The following is a 17,563-nucleotide window of genomic DNA, read 5'->3' as shown; positions in this document are numbered from 1 at the left end:
TCTTTTTTTCTAATTCATATTTTCCACACCACCCTAATCTAGTTTACCACAATCTTAGAAGCACGCCACATTGCATTTCACTCCACATATTTGCATATCTGACAAATAAATATTGGGATCCTTGAATTCTTATACCGTTATTAATCATGAACCCATCAGATTTGAACCCACTGAGGACCCCAACAACTGTACTAGACTACAAACTTTCTGACTGTGTTAAAGTTACTACAACAAACTTTTCTTGATATTTGTAACACTGTAACACTGTAATGACTCCAACCTGATGGCAGGCAAGAATAACTAGAAATAGCTGAACTTATAATTAACTAAGCAGGAAAAACAGGCAAGAGGAAGAGCAGATGTCTAGTTTTCTAGTTTTCTCAAAGACTACTTGAATTACATTGTGCTTAAAGCTTGTTATTGAACTTTTGTGATGCCAAAACTGCCTACCCCAGCTTTAAGTCAGTGTTTCACCTGTTTTTATTTTTCAGTGTGTGTACCAGCATTTGGTCACTGTGAATCCCAACAACAACAATGCATCTGCCGTGATCAGCACTAAATTCAGCCTGACCATGCGAGTGGAGGCACAAAGCGGCAACGCAACTCTTTGCAGGTAACAAGTTCAACACTCAACAATAAAGCATCAGTCACATGAAACTAGCTGTTAATTTCAAAGGTAAAACCACTGATGTGTCTCCTGTTTACTCATATTAACTGGGCCTGTGGGAGTGTATTGCTCTTGTTCACAGACATGATATAGTGTGGTGGCATCTGATGATTACATCAGCAGTCTGTGAGATTATTTACAGGGCTGGGGGAGTAATCCTGACCTGCTTTCTGGACCTGAGTGATGCCCTCCCTTAAACTACCTCGCTGAGAATCGATCAGGAGCCTTTTTGGGGTTAATAAGACCTGACATTCCAATATTGATGAAAAGGGCTCATTAAAGCTTCAAAGCTGCTCGTCCTGCGGAAACCTCAGCGGGGATGTTAACTGGAGGAGACGCTTGCCATATTTATAAACAATCAGGACTGACAAGGCAGAGTTTTCCATCCGGGGGTCACCTGTAAACACGGTGCCGGAGATTCAGTTGCAACATGACAAAGCCTCTGGTGCTTTTTCTTGCCCTCTCAGAGGTTTGGTCTCGTGATTCCTAGATCAATGCTGAGGTCTCTAACCAGACTGCGCAGCTTATTGATTTCCTTTTCCCCTTTGAAAAAACACTCCAAGTGATAGCCAGTATGTCATCCCAACAGTGGATCAATATGAGCGTGTAATGCATGTTTTTTGGAGTCTGAAACTAGAGATGAAGAGAGGACAGAGGGCTGCACTGCAAGTCTGCAGGCACTAGGTGGTGCTCTTGAGCTTCATACAGGTGTCCTAAAACCATTAGAGGGAGATGAGGAAGAGGAGAGGTCAAGAGGAAAACAGCAACAGTGGATGAAAAAAGTAATCATCAAACAAAATGAGGATCAAATGAAAACAAAATATAGTTTGATAAGACTTTAAAATAAGTCTGAATTAACATGACTTATTACATAAATATGTCTAAAAAATAATTGAAATTAGAAGACTATTCAATTTCATACAAATTTGGAAACAATAGAATTATTTTTAAATTTCATAGAAACTTGGAAAAGTATTTTTTTTTAATCTCATGAGAACTTGAAAAAGTAGTAAAAATTTTTGGAATCTCATAGGAACTTGAAAAAATAGAAAAACATTTTAAAAGTGGAAAAATATTTTTTAATGTCACTGGAACTTAACAGAATATATATGCACTGCTGGGACTGGTCAGTTTTTTTTTTGCAGACATGTAGACAGTGATTGAACTGATGATTGAAATACCTTAGTTGCTGCATTAATTAAGATATTGTTCTTGCATTAAGTCATGCATGAGATATCATCAAACCTTAGACATTCCTGATGGGTCACAAAGTTCTACAGTGAATGAATTAATGCTTTTTTATTCATGAAGTTACCATAACATGCTGTCTTTAGTTAATGTGTGTTTCAGGGAAGTGTGTCTCAGTATTTCTCTGTTGTTGTTTTGGATGCAGTTGGAGTCAGACGTATGGAGAAGGTGGTCATTTCTCTGTTTGGATCCAGATGTCAGAGGCCAGTCATCCCAGCTGCACTCACTCTGTGGATAAAACACCAAACAATGCATACCTGCGTAAGTGCACAGCACTGATGATGACACTCAGTAATCAGTCGCAGAGTTTTGAATGACTGACTGTGTCCACGCTCAGGCCGAACCTTTGATCCACTCTGCGTTTAATTGAGTCAGCAGCACAGAGGAGAATCATTCGGTTCGTCCACTGAGCAGCAGTTCTCATCCGTCCCTTGGGACATGATGTGTATTGATCAGATAAGACATGCTTTCTTGAAAAGGGATAAAAGAAAAGCTTTTCTGCTTGTGTTGAAGGCCTGGCTCCGCGCGTGGAGGATTGTGGGTAATACATTAGGGAGTGTGGAAGGATTAGGGCGTAATGGGATTTTGAAAGCGTCACTCTCCATAATGTACACTCTACTTAACAATATTGCAGATTATGTTGTAGATCAGACTTTTAAGGCCGAGTAGCCATTATCCGAGCAGATATATGGTCAGTGTGACTGCACCCCTCACAGTATGATGAGCTTCCATTAGCTCCACAGACCGGTGATTATACAAACTCCCCATAGGACTTGCTCAGCTTAAGTAATGGTCTGGTCAGCAGCTCAAGACAGGTTAGAGTTGCCCTGTGAGGGAATTTCAAAGTTTACTTCAGCCTCTCCGATTGATCGGCCTCTGGGCTTCATGAGGTCATTTGTTGGGTGCGGTATTCTTCAAGGATATGTTTCTGTAGAGCTGCTATCAGATCCACCCTTTAATCATGTTAGTACTGTATTCTGCATTGCACCACAAACCACAAGTCACCTGCTGAGGCCTTAATTCTTACAAATAAATTCACAATATTGACTCATATTAAGTGTTTTTCCAATTTTAACAAACATATCAATGATCTGACCTTAATCTGATTGTTTCCAAACGCCTCCATTAATTGTCTGTTTGTTCTGACAGTAACTAATAGAGCCAGTGAGCACGACTGTTGCAAAGATCTGTGGTGCTGTTTCTCTTCATGTGCTGAAGAGCTTTATGGTGTTTTTATGAGTGGACAGCAGAGATGCCGTGACTTTTCTGAGGCGATCAAGTGACCACTCTTTGTTCAGAGTGGATGTCATCGTGTGGATTCAGCTCAGGTTAAAATGGCTTCTTTTTGTTTGTTTTTCCACTAAAGACAAACACTGTGTGTACTGCCCTTTATTCCCTGCAGCTTTGACGCAAGAGGACCATACTGATACCTGCTGAGTGTGTGTGTTATAGTTTTATAATCGGTAGCACAGCTGTAAAATGTCTCTGTGATTTCTCAGTGCTGCTGGTGCTGATGCGAGAGCAGTAATGTAGAAATCTTTCATTTTTGTTTGCAACAAAGAGCATAGAAATCAGATTAAGGGGTATTTAGCATCATTTATGTTGCACTAATGTCCCTATTAACATTTTTATCTTTATTATACCATAATACAGAGACAGGAACATGAGCTTTTAGTTCCTCTAAAACCCCCCAACAAGCCTAGTTCTACACTACATGGGGCCATAGGCAAGCTTTTAGTTCTTACTGCCTAGAGCTGATGCAGATACAGTAGAAACTTCTTGTAGTGATCACTGTGATCAGCTGCTTATATTGATCAAAACGTTTGGAACAGAATAATTCCTGTATAGATGTTGTTTAAATAATTTGTAATAATTAATATACTTACAGTCTTCTTTTTGGGTCTATATGACAACATACAGAAAACAATTCTGAAACTACAGTAATTCTATTTTTTTCCCTTTACGCCGATGATACTTTGTTTTTTTGGCTTATGCACCAGGTGAATAACTCTCATTGGACTAAATGGGCGCCATCTTCGCATGCTGTATCATTAGAGTAGAGTAGATGCACGCTTCCTTCTGCATGGTGATACAGTTGGTGGGTGTAGTTTGAGCACCACAAGTTGAGTGCCATCTAGTTCCATTATAATCAAAAGAAGGAAGACATCTCTACAGCTGATATCTCCAAAACCCCGCAACTCATACTAAAACATCCAGATGGATAAACAGCGCTGCAGGCCAGAGAACAAATATGTAATTTTGATTTTGGGGTGAACTTTGCTTTTAATTATTTGTCCACACATAACCTGAATCCAGACGTCTCTCTTCTGTCTTTTGACAGCGCTGGAGGAATACTCGCATTTTTGAGGCGCCATCATGTCATGCATGCCATGTCATACATGCATACTTCAGCATCATAGTGATTGACAGTTGCTGCAGCACCTGTGCCAATCAAATCCATCCACTGACATGATTGACATGGGAGCCCCGTGGGTCAGAGAGATGTTGATTGGCTTGACGTGATTGAGGAGGGGGCTCTCTGTACAGGGTCAGAGCCATCGATTGGCTTTATGTATCTCAACAACATTATTTAAAGATCACAAATCACAATTTGAAAAAAAAAAGATAATTCACAGGGCCTACACAACGTACAAGTCGGTTCTGTCTATCCCAATCCTTGTTCTTTGATCTAGGAGGATTTCATCTTTTATTTAGTGAATAAAAGACATCTCAGCAGCAGTGTTTGTGCCGTCTCGTACTGTAAACCTCATCTTGACCCCGCTCCCATCTATGACGCCCTCCAGCTCCTTCCCTCTGTCTTTGTTTCCTTGTCCTCATCCCAGTGTAGCCTTACATTTTCCCTTTCAGATGCCTGCAGGGTTAGATTACCCAGCGTGATTGAGTAGAGTTGATGGATCGACCATGATTTTCCATTAGGTTCTTGGTTGTCACTTGAGGTCTCCTCTTTGACACTGGTTGACTGACAGAGAGCCACAAGGGAGTCCAGAGGCGAGTAAAAGCAGACAGATTGGACTGCTAATCAGGCCTTTTATCCCCAGTCAGATCCGATTCTGATAGAGATGTACAGTACAAAGCTCCTGACATGGACTTCCAGACAGAAAGACAATGACGCAGGGTGGTACAGTTTGATTATGAAATGTCCATTTGTAAACATTGTCTTATTTTCCAGCTATTCTGGTGGCTGCTGTCTTACTGGCCATCATTGCTCTCTTATACGCTGTGGCACCCTTCATCTACAGGTAGGTTTTTTTTTTTTTTTTCATCATCCACAATAAAAATACCATCTTGCACTGATTACCCCTCCATCAGAACCAGGCAGCTTATACTTATTGTCCCATTTACAGGAGGCGCTGTACATCAGAATTAATTAAGACCATTTGCTGCCAAGGCCCACAGTACTCTGTGGATGATGTAAGTAAAATGCTGCTTCTAATGAATGCATTTGATTAATATCATAAAATGCACAGAGATGACACAGATTCATGAGTTGATTGATTAGATTTGAATCAATCGTAAACCAATTAAATGATTTCCATCAAGCGGTGAACTCATCAAGATACTAAACAGCTAAAGATCTTTAAGATGCAGCTTTAAAAACAAAATTTTGTTCATCAAAATGTGCAGATGGAAAAAATATAGGGAAAGTCTTTATTGATGAAAAATCATGTCCCTCTTCTTAGATATGACAGGGGTAGTTCTGATTGTTTGAACTGGGGTTGTGTGACGTACTTATCCATCATCAGCGCATTACTCACAGTAGGTGGTGGCTGGTATGTCCCCAGTGTGGAGAAGCAGAGAGAAGACCAGTGTAGGAAGCTAATCAATGTACTACTGGGGACAGAGTCAGGAGAAAAATGTACTTTAACCACCTAAAGTAATCAATATCAGTTTAAGTGCAGACTATTTTTAGAATATTTTCAAACCAACCAAATTCCAATGGCAAACCGTCACTTTTACTTTGCAAAACACAGGAGTTGCTGGTTCACCGCTGCCTCAATTTGTTAGTTTGTTTGTGTTATTTTTAAGTTTGGTGTTAGTTCGGATTCACCAAAGTCATACAATAACACAAATTAGCTAACAGATCAAGGCAGTGGTAGACCGGCAACTCTTATGTCCAGAGTGGTAAAATTACTAATTTTACCAGTGGAGTTTGGTTTGTTTGGAAACAGCGATGTTTATGTTATGCAACGGCAGTTTCCCATCAGAAAAATCTGTCTGACAGCAAGGTAAAGGAGTAAAAATATACTAAATACAGCTTAACTTAAATTGATATTGATTTTTTTTTTATATGGGCCTTTTTTAAGTTGCCGACTCAGTCCACAGCAGTACATTGCTTAGCTTCGGACATCAATACTCCTTCTCCAAACTGGGGATGTGCTGATCACCATCTTTTGTAGGTAATACACTGACCATGGGTAAATACCTCATACAATCCCTTTTCAAATAATCACCTTTAAAGCATTCAGAAAAGCACAATAGCAATTTTATTTCTTTGCCACAATGCATAATTTACTTTTTTTTGTAAGCAAAAGTCAGCACTGCCTTGATCCAACAGTTAGATTGCATTATTTTCATTGGCCAACTACACAGCCAGAGATGCATACCAAAATTGCTCTGAGACTCCAGTCATCAAGCCATTTGGGAGACACTAATGGAATGATTGATACAAATGTTAGCAGAGCCAATTGTACAGCAGACTTACATGGCAGCAATACAGCGTCGTATCCGTCCAATCATCTTGCTTGATGGCAAGAGCTGCTGTGTATTTTTGGTGAGCATGAATGGCTCCTCTTATGCTTCCAAGCAAGATGTCTCTGTCTTCCATATGCTGTCTGGATGGCACGCAGATCCATCATAACATATTAGTGCTGGTGTCTTCCTGCTCTGGCTCTTTAAACTGCTGCATGGAGGCCAACAAGTCAGGCTAATCCAACTGAGAGGGCAACAGGCCAGAGTCATCTCAATGCTGCCTTCACAGAGAGGGGGGAAAAGAGGCGCCGCCACACCGCACACAGGACGACCCAGGACAGAGAGATGCCCAACATCGTTTTGAAGAATTCTGACCCATGTGGCATTTTGGACTTTTGGTTTTGTCAACATTTTTACATCTCAGAACAATTATAGTGAAGAAGTTTGCATTACATGTATATTTTCTGTGATACACGTATATGATAGTGTTGCTATTTTGTGTTTTTCTTTGTGTTCTCTGTTTCAACCTCTCCACTTTTTTATTTAAAGTACAGATGGTACACAAAACAATGTGGCCCATTCAAGACAAAGAACTTCAATTATAATGTAATTATAATTAATCACTGCAAAAACAAACGAGGGTCATTTTAAACTTAATATCAAGTAGCAGAACTTGTCGGCTTTAAAAGGAGTTGTTGTAATCAGCACTTTGATATTTAAGTATGCAAAGCAACATGAGGCAACTTAGAGGGTCCTAATGAATTAAAAAAACAACAACTAAATAATTGAATAGCAGCACTAATCAATATTTTTATACACACTGAATCAGTTCACTCATACTGACAGACATATGGAGAATAATCACCCAACTGTGCAGCTCTCCCTGTTTCACTGTCTTTTAGCTCATTGTTTGGTTTTGCTCTTTTGGTTAAAGGGATAGTTTGAATTATTTGATGTGTGGTTGTCTGGGGTTCTTATCTACAGTGGGTGTTTTACCTACCAGCACAGAAACTAAACAATGTACGGCTGGCTGCCAGGTCAGTGGCAAAACATATTTTTGTTGCATCAAACAAGGACCATCTAAAAAGAACTATCACTTTAAGTGTACGCTTTATTCTGATTTTTTTCTTTTTTTACTGCTTTATGCTTTTTCAGCCTTTTCTGAAGGGAAACCACGATTATATGAGCAAAATATAATTTTCCATGTCGGTTTCCTGTCGGAATCACTGGAAATATTCTAAATGTAGTGTACACTTAAACCTATAGGTGCCTAACATACACTTTGCTCCTGTGTCCACAGCAGTACAATACTTAGCTTCATACACTTGGACTCCTGCTGCTTCTCCAAATAGGGGTGTGCAGGCCGCCATCTACTGTAGGTAATGCACTGACTAAGGATAAGTACCACATACAACCCAACTTCAAAAATGTGAACTATCCCTTTACCTATTTGTATTCCCGTTAACCATAAATCCAACCAAAGCGGACAGCAGTTTTGCAGAAAAACATTGTACTCAAAACAGAAGGAACAGACGAAGTTACCAGCTAGCTAGTGAACCTAGTGGAGCATATTTTTCTCAAGGGTTGGTGAAGATCACTGACATTTAAAAATGGTTCCCACAGCTCCACTCTCTCCCACTGCAAAAAAACCTAAGCCAAAATATCCTACGAGTGCTGCCATCGTGTGCAGGTGACATCATTTGGAGCCTGCTGGCCTGCTGGAGCCGCTGATCAACTGATCAAAAAAAATGAACACTTGATAATGATAAGTAAAAGGACAGAAAACATCCTTGGGAAAAAGAAAATTATCTGACGTAACTATGTATTTGGTGAGGCAGGATTTATGACCTCGCCACCAGGGAGCAGTCAAGATGCTTTGGCTGAACTTTTCTGGTGCTCTCATATTGTTTATTTCTATGAACAGTCTCTGGTGGAGACCGAAGCAGAGCTAAAAGTAAAGTTTGGCAGATGTGGCAGATGTCCTAATTAAAAATAACAAATGCAAACAGATATTAACTGCAAAAGCAAAGAGAAATAGCAATCACACGTTGAAACAAGAGGGATTCAACATACATTGTACATACAGGAGCCACATGTCAGCTGTTACTTGCCATATAACCTTATATGACCTGCACTAATGTTCGGTTACTTGGAAGCCAAAGTTCTAAAGTTACTTCTTCTACCTCCTGATTGTTTCTACAGGACGGAGCACAGGTTCCTGAAGCTGAGCAAAACACCACTAAAGCTAAACCAAAACGTCTGCGCTCACTGGACACGTTCCGAGGGTATGTATGCCATCAACAACCATCCTGTTTATCACTCTATCACCACATGCGGCTCGTTCACATGCTAATTCTTTTCAGAGCAGTCTGAGGCATGATGAAGATCTACAGGCCCAGCGTAATGAATAATTACTGGGGTCACAGTCTGGCCACATGTTCCCCCCAAGCTTTTGTTATCAGGCGGTATAGCTTTGGGCGTGATTTCTGATATCAGTGTGTCTTGGATTTGGAACAGTGTGTTTCTGTTGGACAGGAGTGATGCATGTGATTGAATCTGGGCTCCCTGCTAGCCTTAATTGTGGCCTGGGGGCAGACACAAAGCACGCCTCTCTGGAAACAGGATGCTGGTGTGGCTTTGACCTCCCCCTTGCCAAATAATTGATGTAATAATACCGTCAACATATCAGCACACATCCACACGGCCATAGATCTCCTGCCAAAGTGGGGAGCGAGAGGAAATCCAGCAGCACAGAGGCAGCATCCAGCAGACGATTGGCATCTTTCTCCATCTGCGGCTGCATGAAAAGCCATCTGAAACCGCCGTGCATATGGGCTGAATTCAAAATACCACATAGTTTTATTTGGTTTGGGAGCTGAATTAGCTGAGTACATTCACAGCAGAATTTGCAAAAGGTTCAAGGAAGGGATACATTTTGATTTCATTTCCCTTCTGCTGCAGTCCTCCAGTTCAATCTTATTATCTGAAATGTCACTCTGGGGTTGCAGATACTTGTGGAATATTGATGTCCTGATCGGTAATACTGGAAATTCTCATACCTGACAACACACTTAATCAAACTGTGGCTCAGGGCTCAAGATTAACGCTGCGTGTGCCTCCTCAGCCCCGTGACTTATGATCCGTGCCCCTGATAAGTAACAACTTTCTCCAGAGAACAGACACATCCGTCATCCGCCATAAATGCTGAGGCATTTCTGAAGGCAAAAGGCTTTTCTTCTGAGCCGAAAGGTTTTTCTGATCATTGCTCAGGCTTCACTGACATGATATACAGAGAACAGTAGGCTTTGGTTGGATGTTAATTTTTCTAAAAGGATTTGGATTTTAATCTTGTGCCTCACTGCTAAAAGCCTGTCGCCGGATTCCTTACTGTGGAAAATCGCACCGTCAGTAGTTAGCAGTGCTAAATACAACAGAGGGAACAACTATTACAGCAAAACAATGGATTGTCAGTTCCATTTAACACCAGGTGGCTGACTCATTCTGTCCCTTATTTTGACTAAGCTCCAAGTTTTCTTCAGATTCAGTTTCAGATATACTCTGAAGTTTGGCCACAAAAAAAAGAACCATGGCATTTCGACTCAAGTAGTAATTTATTATGACTAGATGGGGTGTCCATGCACTTGATATGACCAGCCCTGTAGGTAACTCAATACTCTGCAGTTATAGAGTGTAACTATCCATTTGCAACGGGGAAATGTACTAAGCTAACACTCTAATTGGTAATGCATGTACAGTGATTCAAATCAAAGAAGTCCATCAGCGTCTATCAGTGAGTCATAACCAGTTGTCACTGCTGCAAGAAAGACACGTCTGTATGTAATCTGTTCCCTATAAATCATGAATATGATTCCCAGACATGAATTAAGTCTATTACTGAAGTGACAAATGTTCAGTGGAGAGCCTCACAGGGATATTTACAACTTCAACCTGATTAGGAACCAGGAAGCACGTCTGCGGTGCTTCAACCTGGACATTATCTCGCATTAACTTTGGTGCAACATAAAACAAAGGGATCTCAGTACACATCATGTTAAAGGTATAGGTTGGATTATGTATTGCATATAAGTGAGGTAGTATGAGGTACTTATCGATTGTTAGTGTATTACCTGCAGTAGATGGCGATTGACAGGGCAATGGCAAGGCAAGTTTATGTATATAGCACCATTTAGACACAAGGCAATTCAAGTGCTTTACAAGAGCATAGGAATATGTTAAACTAAAACAGGGACAGGGTCAGCAACAAAATGTAGGTTATCCACCTAAAACAATATAGTTTTAAGTGTACGCTATATTTTGAATATTTTCACTGCATTAGCTTTCTGCCTGACAGCCTTTTCCGACAGTAAACTGATGTCATACACCACAAAAATTGCTCTCTGTTGTTCAACCAGACTCTTTTTGTTTTAATGTCATTTTATCTTGCAGAACAGGGGAGTTACTGGTCTACCGCTGCTTCGATCTGTTAGTTTGCTTGTGTTATTGTGTGACTTCTGTGTTTTAAACCGGTGATTCTTAACCTGGGGGTCGTAAGATAATGTCACCGGATGGTTGTGGAGAATAGAATAAAATACTGAGGTGAGCAGCACAGAGCAACAGAGAGCAGCTCTTTGTAATGTTGGCCCATTAATGACATGCACCATTAAGTGGAGAGCACTTATAAATATTCAGAATACAGCTGGCATCAAGAAATGTAACCTGACTAATTTCTATTAACCAGCAAAACAGTGACTGTTATCAACATTTATAAATCACCATGTTCTGAACAGAAAGTAATATTTGCATTTTGTAAGATAAAATTGCTAACTTGACTGGAGAATGTTTTTTTTTTTTACATTAAATTGTCTGTACTATTGATATAATTTGCCTTCAAATAGTTTTTAATCTGTGAGATCAAAGCTATGTTCTCGCTGTATGAGTTTGATAACTTTCATGTGTCAGACAGTTATTCTTGAACAGAGGGTCATGAACACCAACCTGATTATTCTGGGGAGTCGTGACGCAAAAAGGCAGAGAACAACAAAGTAACACAAACAAACTAACTGACTAAGGCAGCGGTAGACCAGCAGCTCTCGTGTTCTGCGAGGTTAAATGACTATTTCACCAACGTAGTCTGGTTGATTTGGAAAGAGCAATATTTAGCTTATATAACGGCAGTTTCCCCTTTGAATATAGCATATACTTAAACTTTTTTAAGGTGGCTAAAATGCTTTTTGCTGCTGATCCTGTCCACAGCAGTACATTTCTTAGCTTTCTACACGTCTACTGCTGCTGCTTCTCCAAAATTATCCACCATCTAGTGAAGGTAATGCACAATGGATAAATACAACCCCACTTTAAATAATCTGAACTATCCCTTTAAGCATGTATTGTTTCCCTTAATCATAGATAGCATCCTATAGTGCCACACGTGTGTTGCATTTGTGATGCAATCTGCCTAAAATGAGGCTCTCTTTCACAGTCAGACGCCCAGAGTGTTTGGATTAAAAAGGCAGCCAATAAGCTCTGATATTGCGGTGATTTTCACCGGGGCTCATCTGGCTGGTGATTTAACCTCTGTCTTTGTCACTATGGCGACTAATGGATATGTTCGTCAAAATTTACATGATAGCCTGCATGTGTGCATGTTGTGTGTGTGTGTGTGTGTGTGTGTGTGTGTGTGTGTGTGTGTGTGTGTGTGTGTGTGTGTGTGTGTGTGAAAGAGAGACAGAGAGAGAAAGAGTACATGGACACATGCAGCAGGGTTTACTCTACTTTAATAGCCCTTTTGAGATGATAGTGGCCGATTAAAATCTTGTATCAGCAGGTTGGGGCTAAAAGAGCAGTAATGGCTCTGGTGCACCTCTTAATTGAATCTAGGCAGAAAAACAAGAGGAGGCAGAGGTAGATACAGTGCACCTTATCAGACAGTCTCGTTCTTAGAGGTTGCTCTAATCTTGTTATGGCTCTTAAAGACCCTCTGATGATATTCTTTCTTCTTTTTGATTAAATAAAACATGAATCAAAAGCATAAATTCAAGTGTTTTATGATGTTTAAAGGATGGAATCAGCCTCGTGGCTGCTTGACCACGCAGCCACTTTACATTCCCCCACAAGTTTGTGTTGTGTAATGGCCCCCACCCATTTTCTGACATGCAACGCAAACACCTTTATCCCGCCGACGTCTGATTCGGCGAAGCACTCCATCACGTGTGCTGTGTTTCAGCAGCCTTGGCCGGTGCTAAAGTATAAAGTGTATCATATATTACACGCAGAAGTCTTTAGTCAGCATTCCTGCTTGAGGAGATCCAGAGGACAAGTGTTCATTTCCTGAGTGATTCATAATGCTTAGATTGCATTACCTTGCATTTGGAGTGTGACAGAATAAAAGGCCCCTCCTTTGGCCTCGTTTACTTGAATTTGGAAGTTAATATTTTATCAGAAGTATTAGTTAGATGTAAAAAAAAAAAAAAAAAAACTCTCAGATGTGAAAGTTTTAGTCTGTGTTTCATGTGTTTAAAAGACTTCACCATTTTCACCCATATTTCCAGTACTCACTCTCCTGCATTGACATTAATCCAATTTTTTTTACTGACTTGGCATGTAGTGTACTGTAGTGCTTACTCATTTTCCTGTCTTTGCAGGTTTGCCCTGACAGTGATGGTTTTTGTGAACTATGGTGGAGGAGGCTACTGGTTCTTTCAACATGCACCGTGGAATGGTTAAGTAAAGCATAAAACATGCACAAACTGTTATTTCACACTCTGGGGATATTGCGGTTACAAGTTCAGTGGTGAAATCGTTCACAAACATCTGCAGCTTATTTTGGCAGGTAAAAGAACCCAAACATGTAGTTTTACATTGCAGTGAACCAGAAAATGTGCTTACAGGATGTCAGTTGAGTCGGTGTGGCCCAGGACACATTGCACACGCACCTGCTGATCTGATTTGTCCTGAGTGCATTCACACCTGTACATAGACTCGTCCACTTGTGATCAGGTCCAGTAGATTTAACAGCTGAAAGGACCAACAGCTCACAGCAGTCAGTCCTTTTCATGGAAGGAGCAGTTATTTCTAATATGAATGCACACCTTCTCTCACATAAATGTGAATTGAATGTGTGAACTCAAGGCAATCATTCAACAGCACCATCCTCCTCATCATGTCTGCAGCATTTTCTGACCTGTTGTCGCTAATTATGATAAATAATGTCTCAAACCAAACACACAGGACGCCATTCCTCATAGGAGCCACATCGAAGGCACAATCCATATATTTTTATTGTTATTAACAACCAGGGAGGAGACGAGAAGGAGGAGGGATGAGTGTTTAAATGGCAGCTGGGAGAACATGGGAGGGGGCAGCGAATGACTAGCACTCCCCTTCTGCAGCAGCTGCTCTTGAGGTGCCCTGGAGCAAGGCATCTCTGACCCAAAGAAACGTGAAAAATGCAAAAATGTCAGTGCAACCTTTATGAAATCCATGTCATCTTTTAGGGGTGTTCCCAATTTAAAATTTATAATAGCCTCTTTGCCACTTCTACACAGGCGTATTGATTTCAGGGGTGGTTTGATTAATCTTCTCTTTGCTGCAGGGCTGCCACTGTCACAGGAGGGTGGATATTTATTAATCACATCTTTTCAAAATGGAAAGTTAATGATGGAAGCAGCACTTTAAGGACACAACATTGTTCTTAATTTACCTTGTAGTCCTTTTATATCGCAGAGAATAGAAAAGGCCGAGAACTGTGAACTCTGTATAATAGCAACAAATCCAAGTATCTGTATGTCTATTGATATTAATTTATGCCTCTGAACTTGTTTCAGGTCTAACTGTGGCAGATCTTGTCATGCCATGGTAGGTTTGGTTTTCATCTCTTTTTATGTATACAAATTTATAAACACTTGCATGCTTTTAAATATCGCAACACTGTTGTTTCCTCCAGGTTTGTGTTTATTATTGGGACTTCAGTGGTGCTGGCTTTCAGATCCATGCAGAGGAGAGGAGTCAGCCGCCTGCAGCTGCTGCGCAAAATCACCTGGAGAACAGTCGTCCTCCTGATGCTCGGCTTCTGCTTCCTCAACTACTCTCCAAGAGACGGACCATGTAGGTGCAAAATATGTAGCACGTGTTAATGGAACAAATATATTTATGTGCATGTTCTGTACAGGGGAAATGCTCAAAATGCAGACTACCATGTCTAATAATATGTCCATGTATTAGATGTTCTGAAGCAAGAGAACAGAAAGCGGCTTCTCAAATGTTTTTGCACCTGTTCATCTGAAAACAAACATCAACATGGTATTTTTAAGAGCCATGCCATATCAGGACATGTAGATGTGCAACAATTAGTTGATTATTCCATCAAAAAGGAAATTAACTGCCAACTATTTCAATAATTGATTAATTGTTTCAGCCATTTTACCAAATCATTTGATGGTTCTACCTTCTCAAATGTGATAAATTTCTTCCCCTAAAGGTCCAGTCTGTAAGATTTATGGAGATTTATTGGCACAAATGGAATATAATATGCATAGGTATGTTTTCATCAGTGTATAATCACCTGAAAATAACACCACTTTGTCCACATATACTATAAATCAATATTGTAGTGGCGCCGGTTGTGATTTCTCCCTCTGCAATAATTTCAGAGTCTAAATTATTTAGTCTAACACGTAATTTTCTTAAGTCAGCCTTGTCTCAAATTTAGGGGACAATTTACTTAGTTGTTCTCACAAAGGTCCGTTTTCCTTCCAAACCTTGTCCTTTTTGAGGACATCCCTGTGGGGACCTCTGGAGAAAATATGAACAGTAGTCCATGGCAAGAGACAAATAATTTTTTGATCCCATTTATCCCAGACCTGACAAACCATACGCTGGTTCTTGATACGATCTTTAATGTTTTTTGCCAGTTTCACAGCCACCGTAGTTTTTCCTGCATGCTTGGAAGAGTAGGAAGAGACAAGGTGTTTGCAGTCACTGTTAGAGACCACTAAATCCTACAGACTGGTCCTTTAACTGTATACTAAACTGAATATATTTGGATTTTTAATGGTTGGTTGGACAAAATAAGACTTATTAACATCAGTTTGGGTTTCAGGAAACTGTCACAGGCATTTTTCACTGTTTTGAATGATAACTCAAAAATATGATCCTCAAACTAATCCACCAAGAAAATTAGCATTAGCTGCAGCACTAATGTCTTATAAGATGTTGTATGTGCTCTGTTCATGATATGCCCAACACTAGAAGACATGTGAAAAACAAAGGTGTTACATGTGTTCCAGATTAATGATAAAAGCTGCAGGGCTGTGTCGGGGTTAAAGGAGGAGAAGCAGGCTGAAAATCCCCATTTCATGGTCCACCTGGGGATGTGCAGGGCGCCCTTCACACATTAGCCTTCCCCAGCGCTAATGGACTTTCCTGGGTGGATGTCTGTGTAACTGGGTTAACAAAAATATTGTTATTGTGTGTGTGCAGTCTCAAAATCGAGCACCAGGGGACGTTTAACAGAGGCAGATTGAGCAAAAACAAGCGCTGTGGTAATGGACAATTACAAACAGATAGTGTTACACCCTTCAGCCTCATGCAGCTGCTGCAGAGGCTGCTGCTGCTGCTGCTGGAGCTGATCACAACAGCACTGTGACTTTTACCACAAACTGCAGCTTTGCCCTCTGTCTCCAAGGACATCCTCGGCAGTTCAGTCCCAGGGTTTGATCTAATAAGAGAATGGAGTCATATCAGCTCAATATGTTAAATCATTTCAATGTCAGACAAGACAGAGGAAGGTGTTAACCTTTGGCATCAACTATGAGTCATTTCTAATAAACGCTGCTACGGTTAGATGACCAAACCATCCTCAAAGTACTGTTAAAGGTGCAAAAACTCAAGTTTTGGTCTTTTGTATTTTTGTTTTATCACTTCAATTAAAGACTTACACACTACTTTGTTGGTTTAAAAAATATAAAGCGCTTGAATTAATGGATTCCATCAAATCAATTCAAAAGAACATTGTGATGAAGCTAAAAACATGGCTGTTTCTCTTGCTTGGGTCAGCAGCAAAACATATTTTAGCCACTTATAAAAAAGGCCCACCTAAAAAAAATCAATATCATTTTAAGTGCACACTATAATTAGAATATTTTTACCACTTTACCTTGCCGTCAGACAGCCTTTTTTGACGGGAAACTGCCATTTTATGAGGCAGTTATCTCTCTCTGCAAAGCAACCAGACTGAATTGGCCAAATTATCCATTTTACCAAGCAGAACATGGGAGTTGCTTGTCTGCTGATGCCTCAATCAGTTGTGTTGTTGGGTTATTTTGTGACTTTGGTGTTTTAAAGTGTTAGTTTGGCTTCACCAAAGTCACACAATAACACAAACAAACCAACCGAGGCAGCAGTAACTCCCAAAAATGTCCATTACTGATCTCTATGTGAAAAGTAAGAAAATAGTGAGGACCAGAGTTTTGAAAATTATGTCCCCGGTTATTTTTTCCTAAGGTCAGCCTCTCTAATGGTAGGAATTCTGATAACTGGTCCAGGAACAGCTGGAAAAGTTAGAGGGGATTCGTTTTACTAAAATAAAAGTATGCATTTCTTTGCAAAGTCCATTATGGTAATTAATATTCTGCGTTCCTACACCAGTACTCCTGCTGCCTCTTCAACCTGGAGACATGCTGATTACCGTCTACTGTTGTACCTCATATAACCCCACAAAAAAAAACCTGAACTATCCTTTTAATGGATTCTGTTAGATAAACTCAAAAACACATTGCCACGGCTGTTTCTCATTAACAATTAACAGTTTTGACATAGAAAAATATTCTTTTGCCAAAGGTGAAGTTATGTTTTAAGATTAAATCTCAACAGTGTTTATTCTTTTTTTGTTCCGTGACAAGTTGCAAGAAAAGATCGAATGGAGGTGAGTTCAGAAAGTCA

At 40.2% G+C, this 17,563-nt stretch overlaps 1 protein-coding gene across 2 annotated transcripts in view; it reads left to right on the top strand.

The window, feature by feature from the left end:
* Positions 1-17,563, top strand: part of LOC146315268 (heparan-alpha-glucosaminide N-acetyltransferase) — a 33,551-nt gene that overhangs the window by 971 nt on the left and 15,017 nt on the right. For both annotated transcript variants that reach the window (XR_014771854.1, XM_084736048.1), the window contains exons 3-10: positions 492-613; positions 2,061-2,176; positions 5,106-5,175; positions 5,281-5,347; positions 8,828-8,910; positions 13,267-13,343; positions 14,449-14,479; positions 14,568-14,728. Coding sequence is in view for 1 of the 2 variants with exons in the window: in XM_084736048.1 (XP_084592174.1) it covers positions 492-613; positions 2,061-2,176; positions 5,106-5,175; positions 5,281-5,347; positions 8,828-8,910; positions 13,267-13,343; positions 14,449-14,479; positions 14,568-14,728 (727 nt within the window). In the remaining variant the exon portion in view is untranslated. The remainder of the gene's footprint in view (positions 1-491; positions 614-2,060; positions 2,177-5,105; positions 5,176-5,280; positions 5,348-8,827; positions 8,911-13,266; positions 13,344-14,448; positions 14,480-14,567; positions 14,729-17,563) is intronic.

The sequence above is a fragment of the Lutjanus erythropterus genome, chromosome 14 (assembly GCF_056507025.1).
Source record: "Lutjanus erythropterus isolate fLutEry1 chromosome 14, fLutEry1.hap2, whole genome shotgun sequence".
Taxonomy (NCBI): Eukaryota; Metazoa; Chordata; class Actinopteri; order Lutjaniformes; family Lutjanidae; genus Lutjanus; species Lutjanus erythropterus.
Note: the sequence above shows the minus strand (reverse complement) of the source record. Positions and strands in the feature narration are given on the sequence as shown.